This window comes from Erithacus rubecula, assembly GCF_903797595.1.
Source record: "Erithacus rubecula genome assembly, chromosome: 5".
In the NCBI taxonomy this organism is placed as follows: domain Eukaryota; kingdom Metazoa; phylum Chordata; class Aves; order Passeriformes; family Muscicapidae; genus Erithacus; species Erithacus rubecula.
This window is the reverse complement of record NC_136687.1, coordinates 40,449,826-40,469,458: the sequence shown is the minus strand read 5'-3', so window position 1 is coordinate 40,469,458 and position 19,633 is coordinate 40,449,826. Positions and strand designations below refer to the sequence as shown.

General features: G+C 37.4%; 1 protein-coding gene across 5 annotated transcripts in view; it reads left to right on the top strand.

Annotated features, from left to right (window-relative positions):
- Window positions 1–19,633, top strand: part of LOC306801895 (uncharacterized protein) — a 59,127-nt gene that overhangs the window by 22,504 nt on the left and 16,990 nt on the right. For 3 of the 5 annotated variants that reach the window (XR_013774215.1, XM_079305437.1, XM_079305439.1), the window contains exons 13-15: window positions 2,807–2,909; window positions 13,379–13,418; window positions 14,417–14,468. Coding sequence is in view for 3 of the 5 variants with exons in the window: in XM_079305437.1 (XP_079161563.1) it covers window positions 2,807–2,909; window positions 13,379–13,418; window positions 14,417–14,468 (195 nt within the window). In the remaining 2 variants the exon portion in view is untranslated. The remainder of the gene's footprint in view (window positions 1–2,806; window positions 2,910–13,378; window positions 13,419–14,416; window positions 14,469–19,633) is intronic. The other 2 variants (XR_013774214.1, XM_079305438.1) reach the window with 1 other exon arrangement.

The following is a 19,633-nucleotide window of genomic DNA, read 5'->3' as shown; positions in this document are numbered from 1 at the left end:
GGCCATAGCCACTGCAGCTGTGATATCCATGATCTGTTTTCCTAACATAGAGAATGAAAGTCCTTTGTAAAGAAAGAAGACTGTAAATCATGTCCTCACTTAAATGCAGTTTAAATATTTAGACAGTTTTGTTTGTTCAAAACAGAAGCAATTAATTCTTCTTTTGTCAGTGGCAGTCTTGCAAAACTCTTAAGGTACACGTGGAAAAACTCAACTCTTAAGTTTGTTCTTACGAGTGCCAACATTTAATAGCCAACAGTTTATATCTAAAGAAACTGAGAATGTGATGTAGAGAAGGACAGTGGATTTCTTACTAGTACTCTAAATTGAGTGTTCTTAGAAATTGGTCAAGTTATATCTGCATCTGTTCATTTCAGTGCTTGAGTTTCAGTTTGCTTCAGCAAAGCAACAAAAGTTGCTTCCTGAACACTTAGCTTTATAATGTGGTATTTTTCATTTTAGGACCATAAAACCTGCAATTTTAAGTGTCTTACTGAGAGTGCAGAATCAAAATTCTGAAACGTAGGAACAGACATTCCAGATGTTGAACTTTTCTGTGTTCTGTTTGCACCAACTCCTTATCATTACACATCGTAATACATCTTTAATTGAATTGTTATATAGGAAATTATCTGTCACATTGTACAAAGTGAATAATGAGTTGAAGAAGAGCAGTTTCTCCCTCTTGATTGTTCAGTTTGCTTTGCTTATAGTACACTGAAGAATTTTTTTAAATGAAAGAGAGTATTCATAGTACTTTCTGTATTTCCAGCCTCAGTTCCCAGGTCTTATATTAATAGTAAACAGAGTGTTATCGCCATGCTTCTCATACATGCCTGAAACAGGATGTGAGAGCTAAGGCTGAAATACAGGAAATGGCTCTATTGCCTCCCCCTTCATGCTTCCTCCAGCATTTTAGAAGAAGCTAGCCAGAGGAGCTTTCATCTGGAAAGCAGGCGTGGTAGCTTGAGAAAAAGGGTTGGGGAGTGGAGTTTGCTTTTCCATTTAAAATACAAGATCGTAGAATCCCAAGGAAAATATTTTCCCATTGGGGCTTCAGGAAGGGATAATGTAGGCCTTAAACACTCTTTCCTACCTTGTCTTTCCATGCAAATTAGACCTGGTTATTTGGGTTACAAATCATAGTGCTCAAAATCGGAGCCATACACATAAGGAAAATAGCTCTTGCCGTGAAATTTGTACCACCTAAATTTGAAGCAAAGAAGCTCGAAGTGAATATCAAGACAGGATAAGTTGGATAATATTTGGAGATTAGTGTAGATGTATGATGTGACTGGACTACTTCCCATGCATACCTGTCAAACTGGTGCAATGGTTGGCCTTTGCAGTTGTGAAATCACTGTCTTCCAGCCTTACGTGAGCCTGCATACTGTAGTCTGAGCTGCTGTGTGGAGTATTGACTGTTCCTGACAACACGAAATACTCTCAAGAAACAGGAAAGAGTGGCGAGCACTTCTGTTTCTCTGACTTCTCCCCCTGTTGACATGTTTGCTGCCTGTCACTCTGGTAGCTTGCTTTGTCAGCACCAGCCCAGTGTGAGGTAGACATGGACCTGAATCAGCATGGAGTAATTTTAGTGGTGTTTGATTTTTAGTATCTTGTGTTCTGTTGGGGAGGAAGGAGTGACACAGTCAGTGAGTTTGTGGTTTGGAAATTTGGGATGTGTTTCACATGAAAGCTGTTTATTAATAGTACAGTAGGCATTAAAGTTTAAAAAAACTCTGTGTGCATGTAGCAACTGTATGTGCTCTGTTAGTTTTCTGCAAATAATTTGTTAATTGATTTCCAAGATGTTAAGAGTTTGTTTTGCTGGTTTTTTTGCTTTAATTCTGATATTGTGAAATTAATGGCTTCAGCCTAAATACCCAGTTTTAATACTGGGTTCATCCACTCAAAACAGGATTCAGCTTATTTTCATAGACCATTGTATCTTTTGCAGGCAAGGAGGTAAACTTGGAACTTTAAATGGAGTATTGATTATATGGTACAGTTTAGAACCAGAAGACAGATGTGAATGCATGAGTATGTTTGTTTTTTTTTTGCAAGAATGTTTCTGGTTGATTATTATTTGTAGTAATTTAATGAATCTTGTGATAGTTTTGGGAACACTGAATGCTAAAATTGTGCATTTGTTTGGGTTTGTTGTATGGCTGCATATTTTTTGTGCATTGATTCCATTGGTAGATTCTTCAGTGGCTGAAAATAGAATTTTTGGAGTAAAATTTGAAGTGAGAGCTTATCTGTAAGGACAGGTGTTTTGACTAGAGTAGGGAGCATGTACTGATTGAGTTAACTTTAGAGGGAGAATCTGCTCTTCTCTGTGAAAATGTGGTGATTTTTACAAGTTCTGTTCTCACATTTATCTCCCAAGGATTAGATTTGAATTCTTTTCTGTGGACAGATCTGCTTCCTTCTTGATGCTAAGAGAAGTGAACCTGACTCTCTTAACGTGGTCCCAGAGTACTCTCAGTGCACTTAGAGTAACAGGAAAATATGTTTGCCAGTTCCACTGTCAGTGAATCCAAGTATTTTGTAGTATTAGTTATGGTAGTTGATTTTGGAGAATGCTGGAGAAGAGGCACAGTGCCCTAGTGACTTGAAATACCCAATAACTGACTCCACAGTATCCCAAAAGAAAGATAATGAAAAGTTTACAGCAAATTACAGTGGTGGTGGATAAAAAAAATCACCAAATTATTTAACTGGAATGTTGAGCTACTTTTCAGTTTTGTAAAATTAACCGATGTTTTGCATCTAAGTGAATCTAATTTCAACCTTTTTGAAGCAGGGTCCTCGGGAAGCTGTTATTTGGCTTGCTGTACACCATAAACAAAGAGAAGCTGTAGAAATCTTCTCCAGAGAGATTGCACCAGCTGGAACTGGCATGGGTAATTATTCATATAATCTTGCAGAAATTCTGAAGTTATTTTTATTCTCTGAACATGACTTGCACCCAAAACCTCAGTCATGTTAAGTTTCCCTATGTTGTTTATAGTGAAGTAGTAATCTTTAAAGGTATATAAGCTTGGTGTAGAAATTCAACAAACATTAGCTGAACGATGAAATGAAAGTCCTGGAAGTTAACCTTTGAATACCTTTTAGATTCTTTATTCTTCCCTTGCTGCTACTGTTCCTTCCTGGTTTTTTCCCTTTTCTCATCCATATGTTTTCCTAAATGTAAATGCACTGATGTGTAGCAGTGATTTACTTTTTTACCATGTTTCTAAAACTTAGTAATGCTATTAGATTTCACTGTCAATAAACACTGAGTGTTACTCAACTGGCAAAAATGTACCTCAGTGTCCAGTTATGACACTGCAGTTTATGAAGAGATGTTCAGTTTGAGAGTTTTGAAGGATCTCTTCATACTACATTATCTAGTCTTACTATAAAGGATATTTACTGATGCTACTGTTCTTCCAACTGTTTAATGCCTAACTGTTTGTGTAAGTAATTACAACATTGAAGTGTAATTTTGAAAATTTAATCGTACAGTGATGGTGCTGACAATCTGCATCTTAATTCACAGTGCTTATTAAGTACCCGACTTAAACTCTCATCCTGCAGTTTTAAGTCTAACCTCAAATTACTCTGTCAGCATTTCATTTTGTGATGTATTGCAACTATTGCAAGATTTGTTTTTAAATGTGAGGTAAAATCAAACCACTGAAATTTAATTAAGTCCATCTTAATTTTGAGCGTATTTTTAAATATTTGCTTAAAGGTCATGTAATGTGAAATGATCTGTGCTTCTATTGCTTGCCAGATGTTTGTTCAAAAAAAAAAAAAAGCACATTTGTTTTTTGTAAATGTCATCTGTTTCTCTAAATTCTTGGGGGACCTACTGTTGGATAATTTTGAGCAAAATTTTTTTTCTGTTCTACTCCCAAGTCCCTTAGGTGTCATCACTATAACTACCTGAGTTCTGAGCTCATTCATGTCTTCTGTGCCTAAATTATGAGTACTCATCCCACTTCTGTTACCCATTCTAAGTGAATTTAAATTTTAACAGCCTAATTTGAGGACTACAGCTTTGATCTTTTGCATACCTTAATGAAGACTATACCTAGGATTTACATAGATCTTCAAAATTACATTCTATGGGCTTAACCTGAAACTCTGAAGTTTCACAGTAAATCTAAAATCCTGGTTAATGGAGGAATAGTTAGGTGTTGCCTTGCAATTAAGGAACTAATTTTTTTCTAGTGGGTTAAAGGCATGTAAAAGTGAGCACATTCTCTCACATTGTGTCATGTGTTACAGTCCTTACTGTATTTGCAGAGAACAGTTTAATGCAGGTTAGGTTTTTTTTCTTTCAAGTTGTATTTGTAGAGACAAGGCCAGTGCATGGTCATACTTTTTTTTTGACCCTACAATACAGATATGATCATGTAGAGCTAACTGCAAATATTCATTGAGATAATATTTTAAAAATTTGCAATTCTGAAGGCTGATCAGCAGGTCAGGATTTACTGTAGATATAAGTTGCTTCTCAAGACTTGGAGTATGATGAAGGATAGTATTTTCAGTTGGACCAAATTATCCTTTCTGTAACTAATTAGGGAATCATAATTGAAGTAGTTTCTCCTTTTTCATAGTGATTTCTCCATAACAGACTAAAAAAGTAAAAATCTATTCTTACTATTTATATTGTGCATGCATAGACAATGCCCTAGAAAACTCCTTTTGAATTAGAGAAAGCTGGGTGGACTTTAAAACCATTGCTTATTTAGAGATCTAAAACTAGTGGACCTCTACTTGTCTCTCCATTCTTAATCTATGCTTCTTTTATAAAGCAATTGCTGTGTCTATAAACCTCATTTAAAGTATGAAACTTCTGTTGGTTTTATTAAAGGTTCAGGTTTTTTTTTCCTTTTACCACTGATCCTTATAGAGTGAAGAAGTGAAAAAATCTGCTCTATGTGGGTTGGGTGGAGTATGTGTAGAATTGAAATTGAGTTAGTGTAACACATGAACATCTGTGCCTGAGGTGGCTGGCAAACCTTCAGTTCTTGTTAATCAGGACTTTCAGTGATGAAACAAATGCATTCCTGTGTGGAATAGGTTTAGGCAGTCTTTGTGAATGATGGTTGGGGTGATGGGTTTGTTTCTTAAAGGAACAGTTTAAGCTTTTTAGAACATCCTGTAGAAGTTTTTCTCAAAAAAAAATCCATTTGAATTCATAGAGCCTGTTGCTAATGAGCAGCAGTGGGAAAGAGGCTATTTCTGGAATCATCTGAGGCATTTTGTGCTAAATATTGCTTTTCCTTGCCAGTTGCAGGACTGCAAAAAAGTTTTTGGCCTCCATGACAAAAATGACCACTGTCAGAGGCTGTCAGGGTTGTTTACTGACATGCTTCCAAGTGCTTGAACAACCACATAGTCGTTCTTTTTTTTTTTTTTTTTTTTTTTTTTGTGGAATATGTACTGGGACTGCTTTGTATAGTCACTTCTTTAGTTGCTGTTGTGTGGTAAATTTCTGTATTACCTGTGCTCATAAACTCTTTTATAAGCAGAGAAGGGTCAGATTTGGGATCTAAATGCTTAGTAAGCTACTTGATGACATGGAATATGCTTAAAGTAGTGATTAAAAAGAATGCTTTTAATTTTCTTTCTTCAGTGACATTTAGAATTTTGCAATACTGCCAAACTGTAATTAGCAGTGTACTAACTGCTTAGTTTCTGACAGTAGTGTAGAATTCCAAATCTCTCTGTGAAGTGCAGAAAAAGGAATTCTTGATGCTCAATTGTCCTAAAATGGGCAGCTCCACAGGCAAGACCTGTAGAGATGGGTAAGTGATCTTGGGAACAAAAGCCAGAACTATGACTGTTGAGATTGTTATTGTCCTAGGTGAATTCTCCAGTAACAGCACCTGGTGTTCATTTCCCTCCTCCTTTTCTCTGAGCTTTTTCCTTCCCCTCTATTTCACCAAATGATTAGAATTCTCTGGGATGTCACAGCTTCATTTAGAGACAGAGCATGTCCCATGGCAGTATGGTCACCCTAGTGGGAGGGTCAAAGTGTCTCCAAGCAGAGAATCCAGGACTTGTGCTTTGTGTGCTCTGTGTAAGTGCTCTGGTCAGTGAGCACCTGAGGTTCCATTCTGTACAGTGCTGCACCACTTTTTCTCACTGGGCATTGAATAAAAATAGCTATGGCTGCTCTCTCTTATGTAGATAGAGCATCCCTATCATGTGGTTCGGTGCTTTGCACATGGATCTGTGTGATGTAACTACATGTGGCTTTGTTCTGCCAAAATGGTGCCAGTTGTGGGGATACACACCAAGTGAGATTTTAAGCATGAATGGCTTTTTCTGATGAAAATCCTTTAAATGATGAAGTCCTGTGTTTCAAAGATGGCTAGCTTGGTCACACCCCTCCCAACTCCCCTGTGTTAGTTCATTTCTGGGAGGTGAGATTGTGACTATGAGAGTCATTGCAAATAACTCTTCTTTCTTGTTCTCCATTTTCTCTTCTGCTTGGACTGTATCTAGTGGTTGCGGAGTACTGTTTTTTATATTCTTCTTTCCCCTCAGTAGCAGTTTGGTGCCTGTTACTCTTAAGTAATGTGTAGGCAGTTGTACAGGTAATAATCTTCCTATATAGCACCTTTCATCCAAGAACCTTTAGCAACCTGTATAAAAGACAATCAGCTTTCTAACATCTAGTAGCGTTGGAAATTACTCTGCCTGCTTTGCATGTGCTTTCCTGAGATAGTGAAGGAAAGCATAACCACAGAAGAATGTGAATCAAGAGTCCTTGGTTCTGCTTTCCCTCTAATAAATGCTGAAGAGCAGCTCCACCAATATTTAAGGGGACCAAGCTGGCCAAAATTTAGGAAAGGGGAGTAGAGAGATGGAGAAAAGAAATTTGGTGATTCAGAGTAAGAATGGAGAGTCACAAGAGCTTCTGCTGCATCTTTCATAGTGAAATCCAGAAGTACTGCCACTTTTGATGTTTCATCAGGTGATTTTAGCCTGCTAGCCACTTCTTGTGGAGCTGTCAGCTGGAGTTGGTAATTTTATTTTGGCAATATCATAATATGAAAATTGCAAATTTTGCATAAATAGGTATTAATTTATTTAATAATTAGTACTAAAGGGCTGATTTTGGTAGTCTTCATTTAGGCTGAATTTAAATCACTTGAGTCAAAATGTTTTATCTATTTGCCTGAAAACCTTTGGAGAGGGTTTTCAGTTGTGGTTTTTCAGATTTTGCAGCAACAGTAAAATTTAAATAACTTATTTTCCTTCCTGTGATTAAAAATCATATCACAGTAATTTTGTTGAGGAGTGATCTTCATAATGCTTCACTTCAGAGGCTTAAAACTTTGACTGTTTGGTCTTGAGGATCAGATGTGCTTTTTAGCAAATTTAGTTTTTATGTCAGTATTTAATAACTTCTGACTTATCTTGCAGCATATGATTTTTGGATATGATAGCATTTTTGGGCATTTGTATATATCAAGGATAATAAAACTTAGGCCTCATAAAAGGAGAGCATTGTATAGCTTCTGATCAATTTGAGAGTGCTGATTCCTTTCCGTCTGCTCCACAGCAGTAGGACAACCATCTAAAGGCATTGGGCTGATCTGAAATTCCCAATTTCTTAAGAAATCGCACCCTCTGCATAAAAAGAAGGAATGCTGTCTATATGTTGAAGTGGGCAGAAGCCTGTTTGTGTTTGTGCTCTTCAATATATGCAAGGAGTTAGACCTGCAAGAGAGAATTTTGAGATGTTGCATTTTTTAAGAAGCTTCCATAGTCAACAATGAATGACTGAGATTTTCATAGTTATTCCCTGACTTTTTTTTCTAATGCTTTTTAAATTTCCATTACTTTTGTTGAAGGCCCAGCAGGCCACATTAATGTACTTCCACAGAAATGGTTTTTAAGTATTATTAAAACTGCAGATGAGACTCTTCAGCCCAGAGAATTTGAACTTACTGTGTATAGACATGCCATGTTGGACAGTGATTTGTTGTTTATTTTCTGTTTGAAATGGAAGACATTTACAGTAAACTTCTGTTGAGTATGATATTTAGTTCACAAGTTCAAACGCTTAATCACTTTTCAATTGAATTACGCTGTTCTGATGAACTTTAAAGGATAAATACTATTCAAAAAAAAAAGGCCAAACACACCTTATCCCATCTTTTAATTTTTATAACTAATACTTGAGTTTAACTTTTTAATTGATAAAATTATTCTTTCTATTTAGTCCTTAATAGTCTGAAAGTTGATAATAGATAGGACTTTTTAACAGCAAGCAGCAAGTTTGATTGGCTTTATGCATGTTGGCCTTCTGAAAAGAAGGAATAACTTTCAATCTTCAGTACAATCTTACACAGTGAAAATCTCTTCATTATGTACAGTCCAGTCAGCCAAATGGTTAGAATTTAAATAATTTCCATTGATTTAATGTCTTCATATTGTCTTCTTTAAATCATCCTTTTTTCTGGATGAAATGCGGTGTAGAAGTTCGAGAAGAGCCTTTTTGTGGGAATCTGGCGTTCATAGTTTAGCAGGGGTTCAGTAGCTAGGAAGTGTTTTATTAATAGCTGAAACCATGTACTGACCCTTATTTCACATTAAAATGACCGGAGTTTGACACTAAGATGACAGCTGGTTAATACAACTTGAGATGTTAAAGTGCTTGAGTATATGTAAATATTTTGACTGATGTCCTAATTGTGTTGGAAGATGCTTTTAGAAATGTCCTTGTTGCAGCAATTTACTGCAGTCCCAATTTTTTTGAGAATAATACTATAGAAGATAAACTATCTGCTGTTTTCAGAGGACATAGATAGAATAATTAAGAACATACAATTGACCCCTGTAAAAAAAGGCTGTATGCATTTTACACTGGTGCTCAACCATATTGTAAGAACTGCTGAATATAAAATCTGAGATTTCAGATTTCTCTAGTTTGATCACTTAAAAAAATCATGCTTGACAAGTGTACTACTTTGTCTGGTTTTTATGTATATAAACATGTTTCATTCCTTAGAATATACAGTAAATACAGTAATAACCTATTGGCTGAGCTAATTCAGTCACTGGAAATGTAGGGGTCAAAAGCTGAAAGCTGTTTGGCAAGAGATGTTGCTGTATCTTGAAATTCTGTGCAACTTCAAAAAAACCCTCTAAGTTTTATTAAATTTAAAATGTTTAAAGCTTGATTTCAGGTAGTTGGAGCATTTTCATGCTTTTTTACTCCAAAATGTTTTGCAAAATGCTTCATGCAGTCTTAGTATCCTTTGTATATGGCATAATGGTTTATTCTGTTGAAAAATACACAGAATTGTACAGAAGGATTTTATGGTTTTTTTGTTGTTTTCTTTTTTTTTAAATAAGTAGATTAAAGAATAAGAAGTAATAATCTAAAATTAGGTGTGACCATTCAAGTAAGATTGGAATAGGATAGAGAGAATATTAAGGAGGCAAAACGTCATGCTTTTCTACCATCTGCAAGTCCAGTGGGGAATAATGAGAGCTGGAAGGACTGAGGCTTGTTTTACTGGAAATTTGCATGTTAGAGGTTGATGGTAAGTTCCAGCTGGGGTTTTTTTTCTGCTGTGGGGCATTTTACAGTGTGTGGTATATATGACATAGGTTACAATGTATTTGAACATGGTCATTCTGTGTATTGAAATAGGTGCTTATTCGGGCTGATTTTATGCATCTTTTACCAGGGCTGGTTTTCAGTGGATCCATTCCCTGAGTTGCCCCAGCTGAGAGCTGTGTTGGTTCTTCCAAGTACTCTTTAGTTTGCCTGCTACCTCTGCTAATGAAATTAATCAGAAACTTGCTTTCTTTTCCAGCATATCATACATGATTTTTAGAAGAACTTGTATTTGCAAGTCTACCCACAGATGGGTTTTATGGTGAGAAAATAAAAAAGATAAAGAGGCAGCTGGAGAGATAAAACATACATGGGAAACCAGAAGCTGTTGTAGCAAGGAGTGTATCCTGATTGGGCTTCACCTGATATTATTCATGTGGATATCTGTTCCTACATCTCGGCTCACAGGGGAGTACCAGTAATAGGGTGTTAGTGTGCTTTGATACTCTTGAGATTCCTCTCCACCCTTCAGATTTGGATCAAATTTGCCACTAGACCCAAAATTTGGGAGTCTGCAGGTGTGTTGGAAGAATCATGCACATGAAGAAAACCTGACAAATAATTATTGTATGTACGTGTATACACAGGATGATGGTCTGTTTTTCATGAGATGCATGGGCTGAAAATTATTAAGACTTAAAGTAGGCTAGAGAAAGGAGTCATCAAATGAAAAGGCAGGGTAAGACTGTATGAAGAATTGCACAGATTTAATCATAGAAAGCACTTTCTAAGTAATAATTTATTTATTTAATAGATTCAGTGTATATTTAAACCTTTCAACACAGAATCCAAAGGAAGGGTCCCATATCAGAGCTTAGTCACCTAGAAAGGAGTAGATTTACCATTCTTCGTGCCTGAAGTTTTTCCAACCATGCCATGTATTTGGGAGTTAATAAAAAGTGGGATCCCAGTGCTATAGTCCCCAGTACTCATTGGTTTAAAATGCCCAGCAACCTGGAGAATTTGTAGTTCTCAGTCTTGGTCCCTAGCCACTGTGAGGAAATAGAAGGCTTTTGGATCAAATGCTTGAATCAAAATAAGTGTTATGATATTCAGTTTGACACCAACAAATACTGTATGCAAAAGATTAATAGGATATAGATGTATTGAATGGAGGTTTCCCATCTATAAAGAATCACCCCATTTTGCCGTGCATCAGTTTTTATGCCATTCTGTGGCACAGAAGCTGGCAGGGTGGTGGTGAGTTCATTAGCTTGAAGTGAAGCAACTTGTTCAAGAGGTTCAGTGGTAGCAGATGAAATACTTTTATCTGCCTTGAGGCATGAAGGAATGCAGCTCTGATGACAAAAAATGGTCATGTGAAGTTTCTGGGAAGGTACATCAAGAGCTTCAGTTTGGCTGAGAATCTTAGCAATTTGAGACTACAGCCTGATTGATACTCTCTACAAGTATGAAAAATTTGTGTCATTATAGATAAAGATAAGCCTTCCAGAAAGGAGGGAGTGCATCTGTACAGATATATAAGCAAGGAATGTAACCTAAGCATAAAGTACAACATGAGGAGATATTTTTATAAGAAGTTTTCTTGGGACAGTGGTTGTTCCAAAGAGATCATAATTTAATTAGGAGAAGGCAGGTCTGGCCACAGTAACAAGTTCACTCTTACTTGGTTGTACTGCACCTTCCATTGCCTTATTTTGGTTTACTGAAGAAATGTAATAGGAATCTCAGACCTGGGTTGAGCTGAGGTGTTTACACCTCTTGTGCTGTTTACAGAATTAACAAACTGGTTGTGGCTTATAATCAGTAATTTAAGATCTGCTTTGTCTTCGCTGCTTGAAGCCTAACCAGGAATTTCATATAGATAAAAAATTAAATTGGACTTAAAATTGCTTCCATCATATTTATATGCACATAAACAATAATCATAGCATAGACTTTAATAGTGTTGCAACTGGAATATTGGTGTAGCTTTGCTCTGCAGTTGCAGGGATATCTGTAGTACCTCCAAAGACAGATCTGCTGTTACAGTAGCTTGTGCTCAGGAACGTCTCAAAGATCAGCAGGTTATCTGAGGTGTGAGCAGTTATTACTCTTACTTGTATTGTTTTCTTGTCTATGTTGAGAACTATTTGTTATGGGAGTTAAGATCCCTTGTATGAAAGCAAGCAAATAAAGAACTTTCTTTAAAAGCTTTTAGAAAGTTGAAATTGATGTTGGAGAGAAATCTAGTATCCTTAATGAGCAGTTCAGCTGCCTAGCAGGAAGTGGCCCATATGACAATCCACAGATAATATAACTAGCTTTATGGACCTGTATTTTCAACATGACCTTAACCTTCACCCTCCTTCCCCAGCAACCTAAATAAACAAACTAGGCACATAGTTCAGTAAAATCACTGCAGCTGCTTTTGTTACTGAGTGGCAGCTCTGCTTGAAAGAGTGCACAGGTAAGATGTGTAGGGCTGAAACCTCACTGATCATTTAAAGTTGTGTAATACTTATGTAAGGGATTCTTTTGTACTTTATCCACCATCATATTTTTTAGCAGCACTTAGTGAGTAGGGAGGTGGTTATTTGTGATGCTGTTTCTTTTGAAGTCTTTTTTTCTGTACTATGAAACATAATATGCTATTTTAGGGAAGTCTCTTCTAATGAGTATGAATGTGGCAAAGGTTCTGTAATCTCTGCTGCCACTTGTGTGTCCAGATTGACAAGACACTGAATCCAAGATAGAACAGCCTGCTGTGGAGTGCTCATCACTGTTAGCTTTAGCTTCACAAGAACACAGTTACATGGCTTTCAGTTTGCTTGGAACACCGACTGAGGGAATTCATACCTGCAGAAAGCATGAGGCCCTTTTTAGCCAGAATTGATTTGGCCAAATATACCATGTGGGCAGCTTTCCACAGCACTTACTTTTGAAAGGGACTGCTTAACACAGTTGTTAATTAATTCCTTGGCTAATTAATGTATGCATTTTACTGGGTTTTTTTTTCCCCTGCAATACTATTTGGAGCTCTGATGCATCATGTATTCCTGCTGTCCAAGCCAGTCAGAAGGGTGAGAAGTTAAGCTCGGGATAAAGAGAGCAGAACTGCTTCTTTCAGAAATATTGATCTGAGCAGATGGGTTTAATGATAGTACAGCCTGGCAGCCTGATAATACAGTGCTGACTTACCACAGATCTGGGCTCGTGCTTGTGCCTCAAGGCCCTGAATTGTCTCTGTATCACAGAGAGAGAATGCTACATGCAGTAACCAGCACCTTAAAAATGCAAAGTTAGTTTGAAGGCTAAAGGGAATAATTCAAATTAAACAGTTAATCTAAACAAGCAGAGTTATATTAAACAAATATTAAAAGAAGCCACGGTCCATCACAGGTTTTTCTCTTCTGTCTTTTAAGGTAAATAAAACAAGAATGACAAAAAAACTAAAGTGAAATTATTTTTCTATCAGATTTTTTAGTTCACTGGCATTCATGTACAATGAATATTCATACACAAATTCATATTCATATTTGGATGAAGATTCTAAAGATTTAGTTCACACTTTCCACATTAATATTTTTTGTTGAAATTCACAGTTGTGTTTTGCCTTTTAACTGGTATAAAATGTTCAGTTTTGTTAATTTACGAGAATGTGTGTATAATTTTGTAGCGATTCCCTGCATTTATTAAAAATTTATCAATTCAAGCTATGCTAAGATGAAACCTCTGATATTTTGAAGAGGACTTTAATCATTCTTTTGTGAATTTAATTTGCTTTTCCAGCTCCGGGCCTCACTGGAATTGTTGGAGGACGCCCCAGAGTGTAAGTTAACTTTTGGTCATTAACTTGTAATGGGTGATGATAATGTTCCTACCAGACACCATGACAAGCTTCCCCAGCTTGGGACAGCAATCACAGAAGCAACTAAATCTTCCTGTGCCACTCTGTGGTTAATAACTGATAAGAAGATAGTAGTGAGTTCTATATGAGATACATGAAAACAGTAAAATTACTTATTGAATTAAATGTGAGGGATGTAGGTTTCTATCAGCTCATAGCGATGTCTTTTCTTAATAAGCTGTAGGGAAGACTTGAAATGCAACTTCAGGGCAAGGCAGTGGCTTGATCCCATTAATACATGCAAATTTCTAGACCAGTTTTCTAGCTATCAGTTTGGAATATGGGCCCACCAAATTAACATTTGTACGAGCACACTTTACCTAGAAATGTAAGGTCAAATGCTCTAACATCCCACAAAATTATAGCATGAAACCATTTCATGACTGAGGTGAACATGGTAATGTTGAGCATGTTTAAAAAAAAACAACATGGCTTGATTCAGTTTTGTTCTAGATATGGCTTAAATTTTGTGGTGGTTTTTATTTATATTTTCAGGCTTAGTCATCTAAAACTTACCTGTCATTTAGCAAATACTGCACATGAAAACAGGAGAAGAACCTTTGGCTCTATTTCCAGTAGCTGGCCTAGGTATCAATGTGGGGCTATTGACAGTGTAGTTGACTTCAATGTCAAGAAGCACATCATTTGTCAAGAAAATATTTTTTGCTGTTTCGGCTACCTCCACTCAGTAAAATTTTCTTCAGTGTTTTAAACAAAATCTTATACGCCTAATAATGGAATTTAAGGAGTTTTTACACTTCTCAGGCTTTCCAAAGTTGGTCAAAAAACCATTGTTAATCATGGTTGAATGGATTTAATTTCCCAAGTATTTGAAGTATGAATAGTCCAAAGGTGTACCATCAGCCAGTTTCGTTAATGTCTGGGTAAATGCATTTATGCTTGTTGTTTTGTGTGTCTAGGTCTCCAGTTTTGAAGCCATTTTTCTTCTATTATCCCAAAAACAATGTTCAGGTAAGACCTACTGCTTTAAAGTCTGAGTTTTGTTTTCTTGGAAGTAATTTAAAAAGTCCTGCTGATTCTGACATGTTTTGGTGACTTTCACTAATAAAACTGCAAATTAGTCTGGTTTAAAATTAAAATATTTAAATATTTAAAAAAATATTTATTTAATATATTTAAATATTTAAAACTAATTTTTTTTTCTGCGATACTAATGTTATTCACACAGAATGTTTTGCAACAGTTGACCTTGCCAGCCTTTCATTTTAATTACAGCCAATTTTTAAATGTTTTGCATCAAGACCGAGCTTCTCTTTTCAGGTTCCTGGAATTGTAGGTTTAAATTATTTTTACTGGATTTGCAAAGAGTGCTTAAGAAAATTGTAGACTTTCTTGAAGATTACTTGACTCTCTTTCAAGAGTAGGCGGTTGGGCGTACAAAGAGTGGAATATTAATCTTGTGAACTTGGATGCATCTTCTGAGTCTTTGGGGAGTGTTATATTTTGTGTATACTACTGGGAATAAATACTAAAATAATTGAATTTCCTCTGATTCAATGGATTTTGCCTTAACAGGAGAGTTGGGCTTTTTCCTTCCATATATCCTGTCTCTAAAAATAGAAGTAGTAATTTCTCTTCCTGTCTGTATTACAAAAACTGTCAAATTATGAAAGCCTGTGCAACTGTTGGGCCATCATGGAGGAACCTGTGACTCTGTGACCCTATTCAGTTCATAGCAATGGTTTCTTTCAGTCCAGGAATTTACAGTTTAGCTATCTAGGCAGCCTTAGGTTAGAAATTGGACATGTTAATCTAGAGCCTGCTTCTTTGCTGTGATGCATGTTCTCCTCTCTAGTTTGAGGTTTTCAGGATAAACTTAAAAACCTGCTTTTGCTGACACCATAAAGTGTTTGGATTTATAGACCTTGTCTCTGCTCTTCTGAGTGCCCTCAGATACTGAAATTATCCTTTGGAAACTGCAGACAAAACTTCATATATGCCCCTTTTTTTCAAGTAACTTGAAAGTATTTTATCCCTTTCATGTCATTGCACCACAATACACAGCCTTCTCAGCCATCTACCTTCAAGAAAGTTGCCAAAGGCTGGAATGTTCGTCTGTGTTGAGCCACAGCTATTGTCACGGGCGTCTGCTTAGGGTGGCTCAGGGAAGCTTTGGGAGCACAGGCAGCAAGTAAAAAAGTGGGCAAGGAACAAACAAAAGGGGGAGCAAACAAAACAGCTTAATCAGAAAGAGACTGTTTTGTTTTCATTCTTTAACATTTATACAGGACTTAGCACAACCAAGCCCTATTCTTTAAGTAGTATTCATCATTAAAGGAAGGTATTTTAATCTCACAGCTTTACAGAGAAGGTGCCATTTAGTTACTAAATCTAAGTTAATTACAAATTCTTCACAGTGGAAAAGCATTTTTTAAAAACCCACCTTTCTTACTGTCGAAAGTTGAAGTACTTACTTTTATCATCACTTATATTTTGCCTTACACAAATGGCTTGTCTTTGCCAAGTTCAGTGTGAAATTATTATCTTTATAGAACTTTAGCCTACTACTGTGTTCAAATTCAGTATTAACTTGCTTAATTAGCACTGTGTTCCAGACTTGGTAAAATGCTGTTGAGATTAAACAGTAACAGTAATTTGACAAGGAAAGAAAGCAGTGTCTCATTTACTCTTTTCAAGACAGAAAATCAAAGTCCTTGCTCTGTGTAACTAATCTGATTGGGTCACTGATACACTCTCAGCAAGATGCAGTGTGTCCTATCACTGTTGTCCTGAAGTAATATTGAGGGTAAAAATGTGGTGTGATTGAAGTTCTTGATTCAAAATTTTAGCCATATTTTAAAATCTATTGTCCAGTAAGAGATTACAGTGTAAGGTATGAATTAACTGATTTTCTAAATTAGAAGTTCAGTTACAAAGAGTCTAGTTGCTGTAGGTCAGCGTTTGACCTAAAACTAAAAAAATTCCATAAGCAGATTATGAGTTATGTTAACATTGCCACAGTGAGTTCTTTTCTTTTGTGTTTGGTAATACCTTACTGGGTGTTGGTTTGGATTCAATGTCTTGTTTGTTGTTTCCACTGCTTTTATGCAACTGTACTGATTCTGTCATAGATCACCAGTGGTTTTACTGTTCAAATAGTAGTTGTTCTCCATTTATGCTTTGAAGGTAACCTAAAACTTTAATGTAGGGAGAAACTGCAGCAAACCTATGGGCAAGTCACTGTTAATTATTCTTTAAGGACAGTCTTCAGAAAGAGTGCTGACTAGAGTCATTTTGCATTTGCTTACAGCTTAACACTGATAACTGTTGTAGCTAAGTTTGTTTATGTTGTTTTGTTCTGGAAGTCTAACCTGATTGTGTCCGAATCTTTCATATTGGGAGTCCTCCAATACAGATGAAATGGGTGCCACTCACTTCCTTACATCTGTTCAGTGGTCCCACAGGTAAAACTGAAGGGTAGCCTGCTGTGTGCATACTTCCTACATACTTCCACTTAATCAAAAGGATTCTTACTGTTAAAAGCTGAGATATTGATCCATATGTGTATCAGGGAGAAAGACTTTTTTTTTTTCCCCCACTATATTGGTGGAGGTGTTGAGCCACTTAATCCATGGCTGGTGTTTCTTTGTCTCTCCAAGTCATTGCTGCCAATCAGTTGGGATGCAGTGATAAAGTGCTGCATACAAATTGCTGTCCTGTGGGTCATAGGAATTGAGCTTCTTCTGGATCTGTGGGTAGCTGCATGTTGGTCAGGTCATAATAAATCATCTCTAGCATAGCTAATTTCTTCAAGAACTGGATACTTCCCTGCATTGTGGTCGTCTGGGTGACATATACAGCATTTTCCTTGAAGGGCTGTCTTTCCTTCAGACTTAACAGGAGTCATCTTCAGAGCCTGAGGTCCTAGGCCCCTTTTTCAAATGCCTGCTTCCCTACCCTCTAATTACAGGCTACTAGCTCCATTATCCCAGCTTCATAGCAGCCAGGTGATATTGTGCTGACCTGAAAGACAGGAGAATTATTTTTGCATATCCCACATCTGACTCAAAGATAATTATCTTGTTCTGCCTCTTTCTTGTGATGGCCCTGCTTCATCCTCTTTTACAAGCTGAGTTTTGTGTCCATTTTTTGTATATAGGAGTGAGTGATAATTAGGAGGGGTTAGTCCTCTCATTCCTCTGCAGTGCCTGTGGCCAGGGTTGGAGTAGCTGCAGGACTTTTGTTTTATCATCAGATCTAGAGACTCTCTTCCCCTTGAGAAGGATAGTGTCAGAGTTTGGTAGGCTTGGGCCAGGATGTTGCAGTGATTTGTGTCTCTCTGGAATTGCCAAGTTGACAGCATACTTTTTCCAAATATTTTATTAGTTTTTCTGGATTCTGCACTTGGTCTAAGTTCCAAAATGCAAGGTGCTTACAGTCCTGTGCACTTGCCCATACCACTTGTTGCACCTTGCCATTATTAGCTATCCAGCCTCAGAGCAGATCAGACTATCATAAAATGTTAAGGGGTGGAAATAGACCTTAAAGATCATCTAGTCCCAACCTTCACTGCCATGGGTAGGGGTATCTCCCACTAGATCAGGTTGTTCAAGGCCTTAACCAGCCTGGCTTTGAACACCTCCAGGGACAGGGCAACTCTAACATACCTGGCCAGCTTGTTTCAGTATCTTCACCACCCCCACAGTGAATAATTTCCTCCTATCTAACCTAAATTTCCCCTTTTTCAATTTGTACCCATTACCCTTGTCCTGTCACTACAGTTCCTGACAAAGAGTCCCTCTCCAGCTTCATGTAGGCCCCTTCAGGTACTGGTAGGTTGCTATGAGGTCTCCACACAAGCTTCTCTTCTCCAGGCTGAACAGCCCTAACTCCCTCAGTCTGTCTTTGTAGGGAATGTGCTCCAGTCCTTTATGAACTTCATGGTCTTCTCTGGACTTGCTCCAGCATTTCCATGTCCTTCATATTTTGGGGACACCAGCACTGTACACAATTAAGGCCACATGCCTTTTGCTGCAGCCCAGTATTTGACTGACATTCTGGGCTGTGAACGTACACTGATGGGTCATGTTGAGTTTTCCATCAACCATCACCTCAGAGTCTGTTTCTGCAGGGCTGATTTTTGAGAAGTAGTCTTAAATAGCTGCTTAAACATAAAACAAGACCTGGAACACATTCACAAGACATAGGCCAGCAGTGTGCCCAGGTGGCCAGGAAGGCCAATGGCATCCTGGCCTGTATCAGCAATAGTGTGGCCAGCAGGACCAGGACAGTGATCATCCCCCTGTATTCACCGGTGAGGCCACATCTCAAGTCACGAGTCTAGTTCTGGCCCCTGAATTTAGGAGGGACTTTGAGGTGCTGAAGCACATCCAGAGAAGCTGGCAAAGCTAGTGAAGGATCTGGAGCACAAAGTCTCATGAGGAGTACCTGAGAGGGGCTGTGGTTGTTTTAGCCTGGGGAGAAGGAGGTTCAAAGGGAAAACCTTATGACATGCTACAGCTACTTGAGAGGAGGTGGAGTCATCATATCTGGAGATATTTCTATGGAAAGACTGGGTGTGGCACTTGGGTCTAGTTGACATGGTAGTGGTGTTGGATCATAGGTTGGGTTTGATAATCTCAGAGGTCTTTCCCAATCTAATTTGTTCTGTGAAGACATAATTATAGGGAAATGCTAATTTGAACATCCCAGGATATTAAGAATTCTCAGGATTTATTATAATTAGGCTGGAGTATTAGGGGAAGAGGAAGTGAAGTGTGTTCCCTCCATGGTCTGAGTTTCCAAAGAGAAAAGGCAAAAAGTGTAATTATCAATACTTTCTGATAGATGACTCTCAAGTACATGGATGACAGCAGTGCTGAGTGCAAATACCAGTTTCACAACCAGCAATTATATCGTATCATTAGCCAGTGTTAAAAAGTACAGCTTGATAACCTCAGCCCAGTTTCCATGGGTAATAAACATCATAACAGAGAACATATACTGCAAGTAAGGTTATACATAATTGAACTTAAGAAACAAACATCAACTTTGAGAGCAAATAAGTCATTGTGATCATTGTGACTATTAAACTAACACAATGCATGCTTATAAGAAATCTAACATATTTTAATCAGATCTGTTCTCTCAACCAAGTAAGCCCCATGTTGGGCATA